Consider the following 20,990-nt stretch of genomic DNA (forward strand, 5'->3'; position numbering starts at 1 on the left):
CCCCAGCATTGGGCCTCAGCCAGGAATATTCCAGCCTGTGGCATATGACAGACACATACTGTTTGTTTCAGGGTCCCTCTCCTTAGCATCATTTCTTCTTTGAAGACTTTGCTATTCCCCCTCCTTTCCTCCAGATGGAACTGACTTCTCCTTCCTTTGTGACCTTTTGACCCCTCATAGACCGGTCTACCCAATCTCCTCGAAGATGTAGGCGCTGTCTTATGTGTTACTTTATCTCCAGACCTCGCTAGGACATACCCAGTGCTGGAGACAAAAATGGAAACCACTAATTAGTACTGCAGATGAGATGAATTGTTTTATGGTAAACAGACAAACATTTGTGCTCTGTGGGGGTGGGAGCAGGGCACAAAGGATACGTAGGGAGAATATTTTTGAGTTTCACCTTAAAGAATAAGAAGGGTTGTTTTCTCCTCCCAACCCTACTTTTCTAGAAAAGCAGGAGCTCTACCTCCCAGTTTGAGAGAGCCTGGAACACAGGTAGTGTGTGTGTGAAGGAGAGGGGGTTCTTAAGACTTAGCACAAGTTCCATTTCCTCCATGAAGCTTTCCTGAGAGCCCTAATGCAGGATGACCTCTCCTTTCTCTGAAATCCAGCAACACTAATTCCAGAACCTTACTGGTTTGTCAGAAATAAGTATCTAAGTTCTTCGGAGGACAGAAGGCATGTTGGTCATCTCCTTGCTTCACTGGCAGCATATGGGAAGCACAGCACGTCACACACACCAGGCGTTCTGTTACAGTGACTGGTGAATTTGTAAGGGCCAGTCAGTGAAACAGAAGAAGCCAGAAGCTGGATGCCCCACCACCAGCCTGCCTGGGTATCCTAAGCCCATCTTGTACCTGGTGTGGACCTCACTTCCTCATCCGTAAGGTGAAAGGATGTGCTGGAAGGTTCTGAGGTCTCCTCCGGCTTTGTACTCTGTGTTAGACGTTGTGTACATCAGCATCTTACAGACGACGCTCAGTGTGTACTATGTGTTAACGTACTAGCCTCTGAGCAGTGAGAGGGGCTCAGCTGGGTGATATTTTCCTTGCTGTGCACTTTAAGATTTTCCAGTCTTAAATAATATGAAAATGGGTTAGTCGTTAGTATCTGGGGCTTTAGGGAATGGTCTAGATTTTGGTGGTGTGAGTCCAAATTACGTACTGTTTTGTCTTAGATCACAGTTGCATCACGTATATAGGTAACACGAGTCACCTGTCTCTGTGCTTGTCTGTCTCATAAATTCCTAGTTCTCACAGTTACAGATCCACAGCATTCAAGAACTGGAAAGAAGGTCAGCTCCCTTGATACTGACCCTTCTTCTCTGGGTCTCGGACTGCTGGTCTTATGGAGATGGTAGGTCCTTCCCTGTGGCCAGCACAGCTGTCCTAAGACTGACCCCCTCTCATTTAGAGTGCCCGTCGTCATTCTCCTCTGCCGACAACCTCTGCCGGAAACTGGAGGACCTGCAGCAGTTTCAGAAAAGAGAGCCAGAGAATGAAGAGGAGGTGGACATCCTCAGCCTCCCGGAGCCGGTAAAGATCAGCATCAAAAAAGAACAGGAAGAGAAGCAGGAAGAAATGAAGTTCTACCTACCACCAACCCTGGGGTCGGAATTTATCGGTGACATCACCCAGAAGGTAGGGGTTGTGGCCTCTGCTGTTTCTTGGTCACGAGCCAGACCTTCAGTCTTGTACATGGATGCCAGACTTGCCTGGTGAAGTAAAGGTGTGAATTTCTTCTGCCTGTTGAACTTGGGGTGTGCTCTCTGGGCATCCCCCTCCGCCCCCCCCCACATCAGGGCAAGAAAACGAACTCCACGTGAAGAGGTTGCTTGCTGGCCATGGAATTGAAGCAGAGGCAGCTAGGTATAAGATAGTTTTTTCTTTTTTCTTTTTTTTTTTTTTAAGATTTTATTCATTTATTTGACAGAGATCACTAGTAGGCAGAGAGGCAGGCAGAGAGAGAAGAAGCAGGCTCCCCGCCGAGCAGAGAGCCCGATGCGTGGCTCGATCCCAGGACCCTGGGATTAGGACCTGAGCCGAAGGCAGAGGCTTTAACCCACTGAGCCACCCAGGTGCCCCGGGATAGTTTTTTACTTTTGTCTTTGGTATTTGCCTTCGTGGAAGCACCGCTCCTTCCTGAGGCACATGTCCTAATACTTGAGAGGCCGAGCCTTCCCTGACATTTTTCTAGCTCCCAGGGGCCCTGCCTGTGGTATGGGTGTGCGCACACGCTACCCTGTGGTGCGGGAGAGAATCCCCTCTTGGCCTCTAGCAGAGCTCAGCAGTGCGGCAGCCTCTGCCCACCTGTACCCGGTACAGCTGCTTGGGACCCCGAGTGGAGGCGGTGTTTGTTTCATTTAGACAAGAAAATGCAAGATGGGGCGAGCACAGGTGCCAGCTGTGTATTCATCACCTTTTGCAAACAGCCCCTGAAGTCTGATTCTAGGCTTCCCAGTGGGTTGATTCCACTATCAGGATTCCTGGCAAATCCTGGCCATGTTCTTCATTTGGGGGTAAAAGCAGGACTCTAGTAGCATGTTTAACAGCCACTGAGAAACAGGACCGTGTATTCTCCCAGGTGTTACATTTTGTGTTACTCCTGCCAAGTTTTGTCCAGAGTGCTCGTAGAGTTACTCTTTCAGCTGGCCAGCTCTTTGGATATCTGAGAAGTGTGCTCGTTTGGAGAGAGGTGGTTTCCAGTGTAGAGGTAGGAACAAACGGCTTTTCCGCTTTTCCAGATCGGGATCACCCTGCAGCCCGTGGCACTTCACAAGAACGTGTACGCATCGGTGGTGGAGGACATGATTTTAAAGGTGGGTGCCAGCTGCAGCAAGCCCCTGAGCAGCTGCTGCCCGGGGCTGGGGCACTGAGGTGCCAGTGGGCAGGATAGCCTGGGTCCCGGGATGTTTTGAGTAAGGGATGGGGCAGAAATGGAACAGAGATCATAAGTTTTAGGATTTTTTATCTTAATCGGGCTTCATGTTTTTTCTGATTTTTTTTTTAAGATTTTATTTATTTATTTGACAGAGATCACAAGTAGGTTGGGGGGGGAGCAGGCTCCCCGCTGAGCAGAGAGCCCGATGCGGGGCTTGATCCCAGGACCCTGAGACCATCACCTGAACTGAAGGCAGAGACTTAACCCACTGAGCCACCCAGGTGCCCCCATGTTTTCTGATTTTTAAGATTTTTTTTTTTTAATTTATTTGACAGATCACAAGTAGAGAGGCAGGCAGAGAGAGACAGGAGGAGGAGGCAGGCTCCCTGCTGAGCAGAGAGCCCGATGCGGGACTCGATCCTAGGACCCTGAGATCATGACCTGAGCCAAAGGCAGAGGCTTTAACCACTGAGCCACCCAGGCGCCCCCATGTTTTCTGATTTTTAAAAGAACTAAATAATGGGTCTTCTGAGTGTGAAAGCATCTACGAGCTTCTGTGCTGATGTCACTGGAATGATACTTTTTAGTGCCTTCTGAAGCAATCTGAGATGAGTGCTCTCGCTGCTTTAGGACGTGACAGAAGCAAAGCCTTGGGTTTTCTCCACGTGTCACAACAACAGAGAAACAGCCACAATTGTCCCAACCCTGGGCAAGAGGATGACAAACTAGCTTCCTTACCCACCCTGATGTAGCCCCGCAGCTACTTTTCTGGTCAGACCCCTCTCCCAGCAGGGATAACTCGCAAATAACCCTCACTGGTTTTCCTTTTTTTTTTGGATAGAAATAACCCAGATTTTCTTTTAAGCTTTTATGTATTTAAGGGAGAGCACAAGCAGGCTGGGGGAGGGGCAGAGGGACAAGCAACTTGGTGCTGAGCTGGGAGCCCAAGAGCGGCTTGAGCCTAGGTTTTTGGGCTCATGACCTGAGCCAAAAGCAGATGCCCAGCCGACTGAGCCACCTTAGTGCCCTCCTCAACCTGTTTTCCTTAAAAACAGTGTCTGATTAATGAACGTTTCCCCCCCGTTCATAATTTCTCAGAATCTTGGGCTTTATTTTTGTAACCTAATATTTGTGGTCTATTATTTGGACCTTTAGTTTTTCCTTAAGGAGTTTTGATCCTTAGATACATTTGTTTGCAAAGTTTTGTATATGGGATGAGGTCAGATGTGTCCCTCCTCACCAGCAGGCACGTGGCCATTTTTAAGAGTAATCCTGTCTTCTGTCATAGGCCACGGAGCAGCTGGTGAACGACATCCTGAGACAGGCTTTGGCGGTTGGATACCGGACAGCATCTCACAACAGGTACCGAGATCTCTTTCGTCAGTGGTACTAGGGTTACAGATACTGCCTGACAGTTTAGTTGCCCGTGAAGAGGTTTTCTGCCTCATCCAGTTGGAGATGAAGGTGTCACTGTTTGGGACGCTCTCGGAACCAGACAGACTTAGGGGTCTGCTTGGTCATTTCGAGACTCTTGTGATTGTGAAAGCTCAGCTTTCAGAGCTCAGAGGTCTGTATCTTCCTAGTGTCACTCCTTCAGACACGCGGTTCATTAGGACTCTGTTCCACTACTGGGAGGAACAAATGCCAGTTCTTTGTAAAGAAAAGATAATATTGACTGTGATGTGTTAGATGTGGGGGTTAGACATCATATACGCTACCTGATTTGTTTTTCATGGGAGAATTCTGCCCCCTTTTTAGAAGTCAGGAAAACAGGCTCTGAATGTTCACGTTCCCTGGCTTTCCCAGCACTCACGCGGTGGGCCTCATTGGCCCTAAAGCTCACCCGCTCACCACTGCTTTGCTGCCCCCTTATTATTACTGGTCGGGACACTGAGTTTTGCTTTTTTCTTAGGCCCTAGAGCATGGCAGATAGCCCTTCTGTTGTTCCACATCCAGGCATTCCTTTCCAGGGAAACAAGTATTTTATCCTTCAGGCCTGTCCTAAATTTGTAAAACTGTATCAGAAGCATCTGAGGACATAAAGAGGCCTACATCAGAGGACTATTAGGTCAGACTTCACAGGATTAGAATACATCGGGCAGTGCAGAAGACCTCTTTAAGAAAGAAGGAAGGAGAAACAGGAGTTCGGGAATGTTCCTTGTCGTGTGTGAAGCCCAAGAGTGTGGACTGAGTGCTTTCTGTGGCTCTGCTCGCCTCCGTCGTCCAGCTAGGGTGCCTGGGACGCTCTTGATAAAAACATTTATCCCCCTGGCCTGGCTCGGCTCCGTATCCCATGCCCCCCACAGACGGAACCGTGGTCCCGCAGTTCTGCAGCCCTTTGACTCAGCTCAGTCGGCTCAGACAGAACGACGAAAACTTCATTCTGTTTTGCTGTCCACTTTACTTCCTTCCTCTTTTCTCAATCCTCAGAGGCTTTTTCTTCATTGTTCAACCAATGCCTGGGACTGGGAAGTCTGATTTGAGCCCCAGATTGGGCTGGCTGTGAAGAGGTCAGGACAGTCTTTACTAAAACTAAAGAAACTAATGGGAAAGAGAGCGAGCAAGAACATGCACCTGGCCTCCCCCGTGCCAGGAGGCCCTAAATCGTGCCTCAGTTCTGTCCCCCTTCTGGGAGGGTGGGGTGAGGGGTGGAGGCCCTTTTGATAAATTGATTAGAAAATTGCACCTAATATGCTTTGTTTTTGGACAGGATTCCCAAAGAAATTACAGTGAGTAACATTCACCAGGCCATTTGCAACATTCCTTTTCTGGACTTTCTCACAAATAAACACATGGGAATATTGAATGAAGACCAGTGAGTGGAATGAAGATGCCCTTAGAAAAGCAGGATTTGCAGATGTATCCGAAGCTTCGAACTGCGACGACTCTTCTCTTTGGGGAAGGAGGTAATTGTCTTTGTGCCTCGAAATATTATGGCTGCCAAACCATTGCCTCCACTTAAATCACTGTAACACCGGAGTATTCGGTCCCAGATCAGATCCCTTTAGGACAGAAGTTTCTGAGTCTAGAATGAAGCTGTGAGGGGATGTGTGCTCTGTCAGCTCGCATTTGCTCGCTCTCTGGAAAAGCTTTGGGACAGAGTCTCCAAGCTGGGCCAGGCCACGTGCAGCAGGTCCTTCTCTGGGTGTCAAGGGGCACCTTGGGCCACGCTGGTGGTCCACCTATTCTGGGGCTACAGGCAGCTCCTGCAGTTACCCTGGTAACCTCTGGAGCCAGGCGGGGCTTCTGCCCTCATCCGGTGACTTACAGGACCCCATCAGCCTTAGGGGGCAATAACGCCTTGCAGAAGTCAGCAGAGCCTGGGAACCCACACGCTGTGCAGAAGTGTTCCCTTGGAGCACAGGGACATTACTGCAGCCAAGGTCAGCACCGTCAAGGGGTAGGCAGATCCCAGCAAATGTCCGGGTAAGGTCTGACTGTGACCAAGCAGCTCTCCCTGGGTCAGTAATAGAGAACACCCGCCAACCCCAGGCACCCGGCCGACCTGGACCAGCTTTGTGTCAGGTAGAGCTGGTTCCACAGCATTCATAGGGTATGTGGGTCACCCCGTGGTGAGGGACCAGTGGGGAGCAGCCCCTGGGCCAGGCCTGAGGGAATGGGGAGTCCTGTCAGTGGACTTAGGGCCTTGTTCTTTTCCACTTGGCTTTTCCAAAGAAAAGCGTTTCAAGGAAACACTGAGTGCCTTAGAGAGAAATGACTGCCGAAGCCACGAGACAGGAATGTCAGTGCTCAGAAGCAGTGAGAATAGATTGTGCCCAGATGCAGAGCCCTCTTGGCAGGAGAAGTGAACGGGAGGAGGAGGGTCCACAGGGCCTGCGTGATACTCAGTTGCATTACAGATACTCTGTCCTAACATAGTCTGTGTTGAAGGAAAGGAGAGAATTTATTCTGTGAGGAATCTGCTCAAAGGAAATTTGAAGTTTGTGAATCAAACTTACCCAGTCAACATAACTGAAGTTTCCATGAGTTGTGTAGACGTTTGGGTCAGGAACAGAAGGCAGGGAGGTGACCAAGAGATCTGCCCTTCTCTGTTCAGCATCCAAGGATTGCAGGTGCACAAGGAAACCTGTTCAGTAAGGCATCAGGAATGCTGGGGCTCGGTAAAAAAGTTTAGTGCATAAAGGCTCAGATACTCTATACATTAACCACTGCAAGCGAGGCCAGTGGACAGATGCATAAATTTATTCAGCAGCGGACTGTGACAGTTTTACAGGATGGAGGATTTGATCCCAATGAGAACAGATCGATTTATTACAGGTATAAAAGCCTAAAGTAATTATCTTTTTGCAAAAGAAATACTAAATCATTTAACAGTTCCCATATGTGTTAATGTTTCAGATGTATTTGTATCATAACATGTAACATAATTGTGTAACAAAATCTACAATAAACCTTTTAGTATTTGTGTTGGGTTTTTCTGAGTTCGAAGCACTACACTTTGGTGGGTGGTTCTTCCACGAGGTCCTAAGGAGCCGGGAGCGGGCAGAGGTACAGGTATTTGTGTTTACATTAATTCTGCCACTTCTTCCCAAGAATTTGCAGCTGTGCAAGATAAAGGATTACAGTTACATAAAAGTCTGGGGGAAAAATTTAGAAGATGCACACGGACCCAGAAATAAGGATTTCTGACAGCTTGGGGCAAAGGAAAACTACCTAATGGACCTCGGCGCCTCCTCAAAGCCAAGGCAAGGAGGGAAACCGTTCCTGTTGTCTAAGGAATAAGCACACTGCTCTGTCTGGAAAGCTGGAACTGGTCTCTGCTGAGGTCTGGAAGAAGTTACTCCGGGGACACAGCCCTGCTGTGACCATCTGCTAGCAGAATGGCTAAAAAAAAATAACCAAAAATGCAGAAACATTTCAGAAATGACCACTTTTTACATCCACCCTTAACAAGACAAAGGGCTTTGAAAGCTTTGGTTCTTCAAAGGCAGGAAGTTCTGCAGGGCAGAGGGATTGGGATTCCAGATCCGTAGTTTTCCTGGGACCAGACTTCGCCTCAGCCTTTAGGGAATCAAAATGTCCAGAGGGAGAATAGGGGTGTTGCTTGGGCTCCTTTCCTGAATGTTGATCTCAGCCACGGTTTTGACTGGAGCCCCAGGACAGAGACTCATGTCCCAGGCAGTTCCTCAGCTGGGGACTCGCTCTTACTGACAGAAGCCTGTGTGAACAGCGTTGGCAGACCTGACCCCACTAAAGGGGACATTCCCCCGTCTGCCCAGGTGGGCTGTAGGGTCAAGGTTTTTCAAAAGCTCCTTTTTAGAAATTTGGCTGAAAATCCTGGTGTTAGTACAGGTATGAAAGTATTCTCATTTGTACTGGGTTTTTCTGAGTTTCGAAGCACCATGGAGCACAAGGCGGGACCTTGGTCTCAGCGGCTGTGGGGGAGGACTTCAGGGGCACCACTCTGCTTGGGTGTCACGGTGCATCCTCAGGGCAAGTTCTGGCAGCTGCTGGCAGTGCTAACACTGGTTATGGAATCACTGATACTGAATGCTTGCTTCTGGCTGAAATTAGCTGACAGATTGAACTTTTTATTTTTAAAAACATTACTCTTTACAGAATACAAAATGCTTATTATATAGAAACTTTAGCAAATATAGTAAGGTGTAAAAAATTTAGTTACCCGTAATTCCCCTTCCCAAAGATAACCACCATTAGTATTTGCTGCATTTTCCTCTGTTGTATGTATGTGTATGATGTATGTGATCAGTACCACTCACCCAAGACTACTGTCTCAGTTGCTTTGGGAAGCCTAATGGGATGTTCGGCCTTACTAAGACCTAGAGTGGGTGGAAGTTCCTTCTTCAGAACCCGAGTCTTCTAATAATGAAGCCTAGTAAAGAGGATTATCGAGTTAGGGGTTTGGTGAAAAGCTATCTGTTCTGGTGCATTCCAAAAAGGTTCCTGGGCATGCAGTCTGCCTTCAGAGGCAGGCCACGTGAGGCAGGGCTGCTCCCACTGCTGTGGTGCCAAGGCTGCCAAGAAAGGCAGGCCTGTGGGATCCGGCTGAGGTACAGCCTTTCGGTCTGGTCTGCAGGCTGTCAGGGAGAGAAGGGGGACGCAAGCAGGGTCTAGGGAGAAGGACTGTGTCAGTGGCTTCAGATGGGCCAAACCTGCAAGGGAGAATAGAGCCAGCTCCCTGAGAAGGAGGGGGGCCTGGGCAGGAAAGGACAATTGTCATGTCTGCACAATTGTCATGTTTGTGCTTTGCTGGCCATTCACTGTACTAATAAATACGCTGCCCATAAACAAACTCCTACTAGCAAGGTAGGGGTGTTCTCCTTACTCTGCAGATAAGGAAATGGAAGCTGCTCACAGTGAGTAGAGAATTCAGGAGTTAGCCCAAGACTAGCTTCAAAGAGGGTCTTTTCATCCTAACCTCGGGATTGCGGAGGGTGGTCCACATGAAAGAGGGGAGGTTGGTGTGTCCTGTGAATACCACGTAAGACACCACTGTGGATGGCAGTCCAAACGGAGAGACCTTGGGATTTGTCAGCCTTCAAGGGACAACCAGTAATAGCCACGATACGCCGAAGTCCGAGAGGATGATAAAGACGTATGAGAAGGCGCTCCAGGTTTATAATTAAAGAAATAAGCTAACAAGAAATTGTAACAGTACATTTTTGCATTTTAGTAAAATCTGAGATTGTACGGTTAATCTGTTCATTTCCCACAGAATGCACAGCAGCAGGCAGTCTCTTTTCTCTTAGAAACGTCTAACATGCAAACCAATGAAGTCGGAAATAATAGAACCCTTTGTGTAAGCATATGGTTTTGGTTCTGCCTTTAAAATGATTCAGAGCATTTCCTTTGCTGCACTAAGAGCAAGGCTGTGCCAGCCAGAGCCAGCCCTCCCTCTGAGGGACCAGCCCCGCTCCAAGTCCTCCGAGGGGCTGGGAAACGGGAGGTCCGCAGCTGTGTGGGGGCTGGAGAGGGAGGAAGACCCACAGGGAAATCCTGGAGTTTCCTTACCAAGAACTGTCCTTAGCCTGTGCCTCTAATCTCCAAGAGCGGACAGAAATGCCTTCGAATGTTTGACCACTGGCTGTGCAAACGGCCAGGCTCGCTCGGCGTGGCCACATGGGCTGGGACTTACCGGCAAAGGAGGCAGCTTTCCAAAGCCGACAGCTGCCTCCTCACAGTGAGCTCCCCCAACTGTAAGTGAGAGAGCAGGGTGGGAGTCATCTAGGTGTAGATAACATGTTAAAGTCTTTCAGAGAAGGAGGCTAATGCCACTTCGTCCCAAAAAATGCTCCCAGTTCTTTGCCAGTATGTATGGTGTTCCCTTCTAGTCGTCAACTGTAAGGGAAAAAACTGGAATTAGTAATAAAATGTGGGGCTCAGAAACCTACAAGGTCAAGGACATTCATTCAGCACTTCAAGCACTCCTCAGAAGAAGCCTTTTGTTAAAACATAAGGGTCATCTGGGCCCTAAATTACATCTTTGAAATTGAAACCCTGTGATTGATACTCTGTTCCTTTGGGAAATGACATTCTAGTTACTCAGCATCACAGTGAGTCACATGCAGGTAATAACCCAAGATCTCTTCAACCTGAATGTGTGGCCATTTGTAGGCATCTCCAAGGACAGTCCCCTTGGGTTACCATAGGTCACAAAGTTCTCATGCAGCCTGGGAAAACAACTAAGTGGACTGGTTCTTTCAAGCACCTGTTATGTCTGTGTTCCTCAGCCCGCACAGACCAATTCTGTTTACAACAGAATTGATCCTTAAGTTCCTCAGATTTAAAAACTGAAGGGAGGCCAAAAGAGGCAATTAAAAGATCTGAAGCTTTCTGCACACTTCTCAAGGAAAAAGAGGATGATTGAGGCCCAAAGCTGAGCTGGGTGCTACCGTGTCCATCCGTGCCAGGCCCACAGCCCAGTGGCAGCCGGGAGGAGTGGTGCGCACAGTAAGAAATAGGGGTCTTCCCCTCACACAGCAGAGGGGCCATCCCAGGATCTCACCCAGTCCCTGAGTGGCCGAGGACAGCCCCATCTTGGTGCCAGTGTGGCCAGTCACACATTGAGGATCCGGGGAGCTGAAGCCTGAAAGATGGCTGATGGGTTAGGGGTGAACTTCTTCTTCCCCTCAGGGGCCTGAAAAATGAAATGTGGCCCCATATCAGTATGCCTTTCCCTCCACTTTCCTTCCCCACCACCTCCCATTCCAGCTCCAAGAAGAAAATTTCTGCCTCTTGTCATCCCAAGAGTTGAGACTGCTGACCTAAAGGGTCTGTGTGGGAAACATGCACGGGGCAGGTCACTGCATTAGGTCAAATATGGCACCTGGACCTTTTGTTCTGCTCCCTGAAGCCTCCTTTGGGTGGAATCAGGAAGCTGAACAGTCCCAACCTCCCATCCATCTTCTAACACAAATGCCAAGGACATGGAAGGCTCATTGTTACTGCTCAGCAATCAAGGGTAAGATTGGGATTTAGGAGGGAAAGGGACACCCTGCTCGCCAGGAAGTCGCTCTAGGGAGATGCCCCCCCTTGGCCAGCAACAAAGGACCACTGTGGCTCTCTGCTGAAGGATGACTAAGTGCTCAGACACTACTGTCCTTGGCCCTAATGCCATTTTGCATCATCAAAATCCAACTCCTCGTCCCTAACCTGGAAAGGGGGCCTCTGTTCCCACACCCCCTGCAGCTGGGAGCCCAGCCCTTTGCCCTGCTGCACCCATTTCAGGCTGACCTGGAAGCCACCCCCGGGGCGGCTGTCCCATCCAGAGCTGTGGGTTGTGATGACTGTGGCGGGTCTTGCCTTTGTGGATCTTGGCGGCTTCACTCCGGTCCAGGCCTGGAACTCCTGTCTGGAATAGAGGACACGGTTACCACCTGGCTCAGGATCAGTCAGCCCTCCCGACTCTTCAGGGGCCGCTGCCATTGTCCTGTGCTGCTTGGAATGTCCTGGCCATTCTCCACTGCTAAATTGGATCCAGATGTGAGCACCTGGGATGTGCTGGGCATCGGAAACCAAGTCCCAGCCCTTCCTTCAGTGCTCCCTCTTTAGTCTCCAGGCAACTCTAAGGGGCCTGAGACACCCAGAACCAGTGCAGGTCGGTCACCTCCAGCCCAGGCCACTGGTGGCCCTTAAATCCATAGGAGGGAGGTGCTGGCCCAGACAGTGCCCGGCACAGCAAAGGTCTTCCATACCTGGTTACAACAGAAGGAAAAATAAGTTCAGTATTAGGTTTACTTTTTAATAACTGGTCTTATTAACTCCTACAAAACAGAACAGATTGTAGTGACTACCTCGAACAACCACAAGCTGGTCTGGCTTCTGCAGGACACTGTGCACACAGGCGCTCCTGCCTGGATGCAGAAGGGGAGGACCTGGGGGTGGCTGACTCCATAGATAGAAGTGACAAGGCTGGCACAAACCAGCTTCATGTTCTCGGAGTACATTTTTTTTTTAGTTCACGTATTTTTTTTTTTTAGAGGGGGAGGGGGCAGAGGGAGAGAGAATGTCAAGCAGACTCCCAGCCAAACTCCCTGCTGGGCAGGGCTTAATCTCATGACCCCCAGGTCATGACCTGAACTGAAATCAAGAGTCGGACACTTAACGGAGTCACCCAGCTGCCACTCAGAGTATGTGTTTTGACAAAGATTTAATTCCTTGGTTCTTTTGCACTGAGACCTATTTTAAATTCTCTCAACTCCTGTGCTAGACAGTGAGCCCAGCAGGCAGAGGCCTGCTGTGTCCATAGGAGCCCCTGGCCAAGACCGTGTTCTGCAGAAAAGTGTCCAGCTGGCCGGGGCAGCACCCACATGCGGGCCGGGTCCATTCTTATCTCCTCCTCCCGCAGCCCTGGCTGGGCTTCAGGCCCGAAGCCAACAGCACTGCCTTTTGTCCTTGGCAGCGGCACAGCTGGGCACCACGAGGACGGCCGCTGGGGCAGGGAGCGGCTGTGTCTGCCCGTGGTCAGTGCTCAGAAGTGCCAGGAGGTGAGCTGGGCCTGGGCCCTGTCAGATCACTTTTGCTTCTGAAGCTGCAAGGTTCCAAAGACCAGCTGCCCGAGCCATCTGCCATTCTGTTTCTCCTGGGGAAGCAGGTCCTCCCCTGGACGCTCCCTTCTGTCCCCAAACCGAGCTGAGCCTTGGGCCTGGCAGCCCAAGCCTGTCACCCCAGGGTGGCTGCAGGGGTCCCAGCACAGAAATGGATCAGAGCCAGGAGCTAGAGCAATGCCCCCTGGCTGCTCCTGGGCGGGGCTGGTGCTGGAGACCAGTGAGGGAAGACCTCAGCGGGGACGGAGATGGAACCTCAGACCTAGAAGCAGCAGGACCCTTTGATGGCCAGGGAGAGGAGAGCAGATTTATGGCTCTGGTGAAGAGGATATTAAAAACACAAGACAAGACAAGCCACATATGCCAGTGCCTCCCCTGACCAAGCATCCACCTGGTCTGGGCCTCAGCTGGACCCTGAAGGCTGCAGTCGCACTAAGAGCCAGGGGCCACCAGTGGCAATGCCGAGCGCCCTAGGTTCTCAAGGCTTCAAATGCCTTTTCTCTGAGCCTCAGCTTCCTCATGAAAAGGGCTACCAATCTCCGTGCAGGAGGCTATAATGAACCTTGGTGCTGGGCACTTCAGTGGTCTGCCCTGTGCCCCACCCAGGAAAGAAAGAGGTAGAGGACTGAGGAAGGAGGTCTTCCAGAGTGCATGGAACTAGATCCTGGGCCAAAGGTGCTGAATGGCACCTAGGGAATCCCAGAGGGGAGAGACCAGGGCTGGCTGCAAGAGCAAGATCCGCAGCACCCCTCTGGCCAAACAAATGAGGCCGGTCAGTTTTCTCAAGAGGATCAGGGGCTGGCGAGTGACCACGAGGACTCCGGTACCCTTGGGTTCCCTGATCTGTTCCTTTTCTTTGTGAATTTCTTCTAACAGTTCACTCAGATTACGTGGGTCTTACAAGGAGTCAGAGTGGTTTCCCACATCAAGTCCTAGAGCTGGGAGGTGAGGGGTCCCAGAGGTCAGCTGGCACGCTGTTGGGGGAGCCAAGTTCAGCAGTGGTCCTGGATCTAGGCCCGATTTACGGGTATGGGGACCCCAGGAGTCAAGCTCTGGCTGTTTTACAGAAGAGGACAGCATCAGAGAGGCCACATGACCCACCAAGTTATACCCCAGAAAACAAGAGCTCCGGTGAGTCCCAACTCCGTGCAGTAGCTTTCCATCACAGCAGGACCCAGCTCAAGAAACAAAGGGATGCAGAGACGGCAGCATCTCAGGGGTGAGATCTTAGGGAGATAATCTATGGGAAGTCCTGAGCCTGGTTTCTGGCACTTGGTAAGCAGAGAGTAACAACTTGTACCTTTAGTATCACTGGAGCTGGGAGGACCCAGCAAGATGTTCAAACCCACCATCTGCTCAACACAAGTGAGGGGCCACTTCTAAAAGCCCCGACTTCGCTCGAACATTACCAGTGAGGAGGAGCTCAGCACCCCGGAGGCCACTCACTCCATCATCAGTCTATTGGAATTATTAGAAAGCTCTTCCTTCCCTGAGCTGAAGCTGGCTCCCTGCAGGCTCTGCCCCTTCTCCTGCTCCCGACCTGGAATGTCAGTCATCTGAAGGTGCTGCACACCCAGGCCCTCGGGCCTCTCACCGTTCAGGCCTCTCCTGCTGGCTCACTGCAAGCACACAGCAGTCTGAACCCTCTGCAGCCTGGCAAGGCCTGAGCTGGGCTCAGTGTTGGCCCTGCCCTGACGTTCCCCTGTGCATTTCAGCAGTCAGCGTGAGTGGGTGTCGGTGAGCACAAGACCCATCTCACAACTACCTTTCCCCGTTAGGTTCCTGAAAAACTACATGCCCGTGAAGGAAACCCTGGGGAGATGGAATCTTCTACACGTCTTAAATAATTACTCTGTGGAAATCCCACCTTAATACAGTTGATTTTTTAAATAATAAAACCGAGGGGGAAAGTTCATACCTTTTTGCTCCTTTAATTCCACAGGTCGGAATTTCTAAAGAAACTGAAAGGAGCAAAGACGTTTAGCTATAAGGATGCTCATCACAACAATTTTTTTCTCTAAAAAAAAGTGGTGTTTTTTTTTTTTAAAGGTAGAACATATACATGTTTTTAAACAAACAAACAAACAAACAAACAAACAAACAGTTCTTGAAAGGGTGAGAAGTCAGTCAGTGCTCTTCTGCCCCTGGCAGCATCCCTTCCTCCCCGGCCCTCCCACCTCTCCCCAAAGGTTCCTGTGTTTCCACACATCCACCCAGAGATAACCTATTTGAGCAGATACGCATATATCATACTCCTTTTAAAAACACAAACAGACACACTGTTCTGCATTTTGGTTTTTTGGTATACACCCATCCAAGATCTTCCAGACCTTCCACTATCACTACATCCTAGGCCTCCCAGTAGCCCATCCTATGGTGGAATCATAATTAGCCAGCTGCATCAGGAGCAGAGGGGACTGTTTCCATCTTCTGCAGTACAGTGTTGCAACATACCTTAGATTCCTTAGTTCCCACCCCACATTCAAAGATACTTGCAAGGAAAACCGGAAATGAAGTACTGGATCAAAAGAAGTGTTTTTAATGGTCTCAAATTAGAAACATTCTAAATATTCAATGATGACAGATTAATAACTGGAATATATATCAATATATGGACAAATGTAAATCCTTTGGATAAAACATTGCATGTCTACTAAAATTCCTGTTGTAAAAATATATCTAGTAACACGAAATCCAAAATTGATGGGAAAATGTGTACAGTATTTAAACACAGAAGAATTACAAATGGGTATGAACTCAAAAGCTTAAGGATTAGAAAGAACTACCAGTTTGGGTGGGGTTAAAGGAATTTGTTGTAATTTCCCGGTTTTCTACAAGTTTTGTAATAAGACAAAGAATGCCCTGAGTTGTCCAGGGGCAGAGCTAAGGTGGGGGCAGGGTGGCCCCATAGATCTCAGTCACTCAGCGAGATTCCCTAGGGGGCCACCTACTGGGAGCCCTGTCTGGTCCTCACCAGCAATGCATCCACAGAGGGCACGGGGTGGAGGGAGCTCAGGCAGCTGACCCGCACATACCCTGCCTATGGCGAGACCCACTTGGTGGAAGTTAAAGCAGATTTTAACTCAGTTGACGGCAGGGCTTTCTGATAGGGCTGAGTGAGGGAGAGGATGGAGAGGAGTGAGGTGTGAGCAAGGTAGTGAGCTCCCTATCAGCAGAGGAGCTCGCTCATTCACTGGCATTGGGTGGGGGGGCTGTTAGGGAGCAGCGAAGGCGATACCTCGAAGTGCACTGGGACCTGGGACCAAAGGGGATGACCTCCGAGGTCGCCTACAGCTCTCCAAGTGGTGTGGGATGGGGGCTCCAGGTGCCTCTTCCCTCCCCCACCAAGGTGGTCCTCATGGTTCACAGCCTCCGTTTCCTCCTACCATGGGGTCCGGACTCGATGCACTCCCCTGCCCGAAGCCCCATACCTGTACGACGTGGTCACCACAGCCGAGTCCGCGTCGCCGATGGGGAGCACGTAGACACCCCGGCCAGGGGCCGTGGGGTGCTTGTTCCTGCGGCCGCCCACACCCGACCCACGCCCCTGCGGAGCATCCCTGGGCCCAGTGGGGCCCGTCCACACGCCGAAGTCCCGCTGGTACTGAGTGAGCGGCACGTCCCGGCCGGGGTCCCGGGTGCCTGCAGGAGACGGGCCCCTGCGGGAAGCCGCGCCGCCTGCACCGGGCTCCTCGCTCTCGAGGTCCGAGTAGCTGTGCAGGGTGAGCGGCACTGCCACGTCGGAGCGGTCCAGCTGGTTCCAGCGCCGCGCCAGGCAGCATAAGCGGCTGATGCAGGGCCACGCCATGCCGGCCCCGGTGCCCGCTGCTCGGCTCCCCGCGCTCCGGGCCGCACCGCCCCCGCCCGGCGTCCCCGCCCCCGCAGCCCTCCCCGCGCCGCCGCAGCGCCGCCCCCTGGCCTGGGGGAGGCCGGCCGTGGAGGGAGGAGGGCCCGGTGGGGCCTGGGTGCACACCGCCGAGGAGCACGGACCGGTGGGCGCAGAGGCGGGGAGGTGGGGATGGGAAGGCTGGGGATGGGCACCCCAAAACGCCTGCAGGCATTCACTAGTGTCCAGCTGGAAGGTTTCATCTTTTAATCCAAAGTTTCTTTAATACTATTTTCTAAATCGGAGCTGTTTCGCCAAGAGCGAGAGCCGGGTGGCAACAATGCGGTCACCCATGGTCCTGGGCCGGCATGGGCGCAGTCCGCCGCTGCCGGGCTCTTGGGGCTCGCAGAGCAGCCAGGGCTGCAGCATTTGTGCTAGGCTGCTCCGCGGGGACTCGCAGGAGGGTGCACAGAGCGGAGGTGCCGCGATGCGGGGATCACAGGGCAGACAGGGCGGGGGGGGGGGGGGGGGGGGGGGGGGGGGGCATGCTTCCAGAGGACACGTGCTTGAATCAGCCAGTGAGCCACTATTTGCCTTTACGACACTAAATTTGTAACAGCCAATCCAGTTTTCATTGAGAACTGGCATTAGCCCTCAACTGACCTTTCCCTGAGTTCTAAAATCCCTCATTTTAAAGCATGGCAACAGAAGACTTGGCGTTATAAAGCTGCCGTCTCTGGCCATTGTGCTGTAAACATTCCCTTCCCTCCTGTGCATGCACTCTTTTTTTATTGCAAAGTTTGGGTAATCCTCCAGGCTGGAGGTCAGTCTGTTTAATGCACGACAGGGCATCACAAACATCTCCCTGGCCACACTCAAAAGGCTTCCTGAGTATCCGACACACACCCTCAATGTGTACTGCAGACCACTGACTCATCACACGACGAAACAGCATTAATTAGCCAGAGCTCCATCTCCAGCACATACTTGGACCGTCTCCAGTCTGCATCTCAGAGCAGAAAACTGCAGTGGAGCCCTGACCAGTCAGGACACAGATTCCTCCCCCAAACCACCCCCTTTCAGCTTCCAGTCATAGTAAAGTGACAGACAGGTGCGGTGGCCAGGCCATGGTCCAGGAGGCAGCAGGAGAGGAGCACACTGGGAAGTCACTGTAAAGTTACATACCTGCTCTCCCTGGGCTGGACAAGCTTTCTGTGACCTCCATACTCCAGGGCCCTGGGATAGCCACTTGGGACATTGGAGAATAAATACTCCATCCTGCAGGGAAAAAGGAAAAAAAAGTGATAGCTCTTCCTTTTATTTCTTCATCATTCATTAAGCAACAAAGAGCACTTACTCTGTGCCTGGAATAATGCTGGGGGACCCCAGAGGTTCAGTGTAGTAGGCAACAAGAGAACTGGATAAAGCAAGTGAGGGAGGGCAGCTGGCCCCGCCACCTGTAATGAGGGAGGGTAGTTGGTTCAGGGTGGAAATGCAGGATAGGGGATTGGGAGGTTCAGCCAAAGGCATCAGAGGCTGGATCAGAGAGCCTCGGGAGCCACGAGTTTTTCATGGACGACAATACGGAATGACTGAAGTGTTTTCAGCACTCTGTGGCCATATGAAGACACACAAGGAAATTTTAGAGACCAGCTGGAGAATAGTCTCAACAGTCCAGGTTAGAGATGAGGGACTGAACTAAGGCACAGGCACTGGGAATGGAAGGGGCACTGGATTCTAGACATGGGAGGGGAAGAAATCTAGAATGGCTCCCAAGTTTCTGACTTCCAATTGGTGAGATCACTCCTTAAGCCAGGAGTGATACTTGAGAGGTCTATGCAGTGGGATCCCAGCACCTGAAACCATACCTGGAATACAGTAGATGCATGAACTAAGGACGGAAACAGTCCACAGGCCCAGAGCTCAGAAGACATCCTCATGAAGATAACTGAAGCGAGGGGAGGTAGAGTGAGACAAGACAGCTGCTTTCCTGGGGGTACCACACTTAACAGGCCAGTTCAGGAGGCACAGCCCAAGAGGCACATGAGCCAGGCAGAACATGGCCTTTGGGTGCTCAGGTGTCAGCAGAGAAGCCACAGTGAGAAAACACCCTAGTAGGCAAAGAGTAGGGACAACTGCCAAAGCTCTCGACTGCAAGGCTCATGCTTCCAGGGCTGGGCTCCCTTCACCAGGCCTCTCCCGGAGAGAATGGTATTTGCCTGTTGAAAGGCACTAGCACTGAGGGACGTTCTGGACAGAGAAGTGATTTAGGGACTTGACCTTCTAAAAGCTCCCTCCCTAACCATCACAAAGCAGGAAAACATGTCTTCACAGTCCGTGTCCCTAGTCTGCCCACAGCAACACATAAATTTCATTTTGGACTCCATACGAAATGTCCATGTGATCTCAGCCTCCCATCCCATCTCTGGGAAATGCTTCTTGCCTCATCTGTGTCTCACCGGGTTGTTAGTGTAGTATGTTCATAATGTCAAAGCACAGCAGTGTGACCCCGAGCAGTTCCCACACACAACTACCCTGGTTCCTTACTGGCAAAATGAGGGCTAGGACAAAAGAAACACACACACACACACACACACACTCACTCACTTTCTCTCTCTCTCCTGGAAGTGACATTAGGATAGAATCCTTTCTGCCTGGTAAGAATAATTGGTATTTCACTAGAGAAGAATCTGGGGGAAAAAGAATATGAACTGTCAAATCCTACACAAGTCCTCTGTGTGGGGACATGCTACCTTTCAGCTCAGCACTGTGAGGTGGGCACAACTCACTCCTTTCCATAAAGCCTGACCCCCTCCACGACAGCTGGCTGCACTCCCTCCAAGTGCAAGAACCGGTATTATCTCGAGGCCACCAAAGACAGAAAACTCTCCTATAAATCATCTCAACAAATACTATTAAATTCTCAAAATGCATTTCCTAGAAATAATTTTCAATCATGAGGGCAAGCACAAATTCAACCACAGGGAAGCTGTTCTGATGGCCACTCTGCTATTTCAGTATGATGCCTCAATTCAAAGAATGTACATTTTCAAATATAAGATGCAATTAGGCTCAGATTCAAGTCTGAATTTATCCAAGTTATTTCCTTCTAAGGCTTAAATTAGCTACAATTTTAATCTAGAAAACGAAGCCTAAAAATAGCTTTTTGTATATGCCACTCACTGCCAGAAAACATTACCTTTCTTAGGAAAACTTAGAAAGTACTACCTCTGTTATTTCAGTCATGACGGACAGAAGATTTTTTTGTTTTTAACCTGCCAACCAACCAAGGAAAGGGATAGGTGAGTAAGCAGAGATGCAAGAAGGCCAAAGTACAAAAACAAGCATCTGAGTCTCAGTCAGACCTTCCCTGCACAGTTCCACCGAGTTCACAGCTCCCGCTACATCCAATATAACAGCACGATTCCAGGGCAGCATCAGCGCTCTTCAAAAGGGACACACACCCTCTGTTTACAAACTAGAGATAGAAACCTTTATTTCACAACTTTGTCATAATTCACTTTCTAATAAGACATGTACTGGGGATAGAGTTTAAAATATTGGGAAAGCTCAGTGCTGGGTATCTTCCAGGCAGGAGCAAAGACGTGGTCACTCCAGGGCCGATGTGTCCTGGGACTCTTGGGGCAGCACAGGACACACGCACCAGTCTCATCCAATCCCAGTTTTACTTCGAGCCGCCTCCTTTTTTGGGGCTGTTAGTCCTCATTTCATGCCAAATTTTCACTAGAGGCTCCCTGTTCTTCCAAATGAGTTCATGACCATAAGTGATATACCATCTGGGAAAAAGAAAAACAAACCAAGTTCAACATTCAAACAGTATGACATACTAATGTTAACTACCATGATGATATCAAGTTGACATTTTAAAAAAATGAATGCCATGGTCATTTACTATCTTGCTTATTAAATACCTGATTAATTTATTTGCTATAGAGCAATGATTCACCTTTAATATGGAGTATGTGAAAGGCCGAAGCAGGCCAGACCATGTATGACACATATTACTGTTGATTCACCACTGCAATTAAGCATCAATCCCCATGAAGACATGAGGAAACCAAGTCTCAGGGAAAGCAATTTGCTCAGGGGCTAAGAGCTTCTAAGCAGTCGGTCAAGAACTCACCTGAAGGTCAGACAGATTTTAAGCCTGGTCTCCCATCATTACATTAAATATAAGAAATGTCAGCATTCGAAGTCACTAATGATGGCTTCAATAGCTTTTTAAGATTTTA

At 50.2% G+C, this 20,990-nt stretch overlaps 3 protein-coding genes across 9 annotated transcripts in view; 1 reads left to right on the top strand and 2 right to left on the bottom strand.

Moving 5' to 3' along the window:
• Nucleotides 1-6,142, top strand: part of YEATS2 (YEATS domain containing 2) — a 90,416-nt gene extending 84,274 nt beyond the window's left edge. For 2 of the 3 annotated variants that reach the window (XM_032875467.1, XM_032875470.1), the window contains 4 exons: nt 1,417-1,643; nt 2,747-2,821; nt 4,172-4,245; nt 5,594-6,142. In XM_032875467.1, coding sequence (XP_032731358.1) covers nt 1,417-1,643; nt 2,747-2,821; nt 4,172-4,245; nt 5,594-5,702 — 485 coding nt within the window. In that variant the 3' untranslated portion in view covers nt 5,703-6,142. Of the gene's footprint in view, nt 1-648; nt 892-1,416; nt 1,644-2,746; nt 2,822-4,171; nt 4,246-5,593 lie in introns of those variants that run through there. The other variant, XR_004384797.1, reaches the window with a different exon arrangement.
• A 923-nt stretch (nt 6,143-7,065) lies between these two features.
• On the bottom strand, nt 7,066-16,781 carry MAP6D1 (MAP6 domain containing 1). 4 transcript variants are annotated; one of them, XR_004384798.1, is made up of 4 exons: nt 16,343-16,781; nt 11,599-11,716; nt 10,001-11,002; nt 7,066-7,728 (listed from the first exon to the last, which is right to left on the bottom strand). XR_004384798.1 is itself a non-coding variant. In XM_032875473.1 (3 exons), the coding sequence occupies exons 1-3, from the start codon at nt 16,717-16,719 to the stop codon at nt 10,922-10,924; spliced, it is 576 nt and encodes a 191-aa protein (XP_032731364.1). In that variant the 5' UTR covers nt 16,720-16,781; the 3' UTR covers nt 8,617-10,921. The 4 variants fall into 4 exon arrangements, 1 of the variants encoding a protein (XP_032731364.1); XR_004384799.1 differs by lacking the exon at nt 7,066-7,728 and having other exon boundaries at nt 8,617-10,203; nt 10,871-11,002; XR_004384800.1 differs by lacking the exon at nt 7,066-7,728 and having other exon boundaries at nt 8,617-10,203; nt 10,574-11,002.
• Nucleotides 16,782-20,203: 3,422 nt separating this feature from the next.
• Nucleotides 20,204-20,990, bottom strand: part of PARL (presenilin associated rhomboid like) — a 50,479-nt gene continuing 49,692 nt past the window's right edge. For both annotated transcript variants that reach the window (XM_032875472.1, XM_032875471.1), the window contains one exon: nt 20,204-20,534. In XM_032875472.1, the coding sequence (XP_032731363.1) occupies nt 20,423-20,534 (112 nt within the window). In that variant the 3' untranslated portion in view covers nt 20,204-20,422. The remainder of the gene's footprint in view (nt 20,535-20,990) is intronic.

Source organism: Lontra canadensis, unplaced genomic scaffold (genome assembly GCF_010015895.1).
Source record: "Lontra canadensis isolate GAN:19392208 unplaced genomic scaffold, GSC_riverotter_1.0 scaffold56, whole genome shotgun sequence".
Classification (NCBI taxonomy): Eukaryota; Metazoa; Chordata; class Mammalia; order Carnivora; family Mustelidae; genus Lontra; species Lontra canadensis.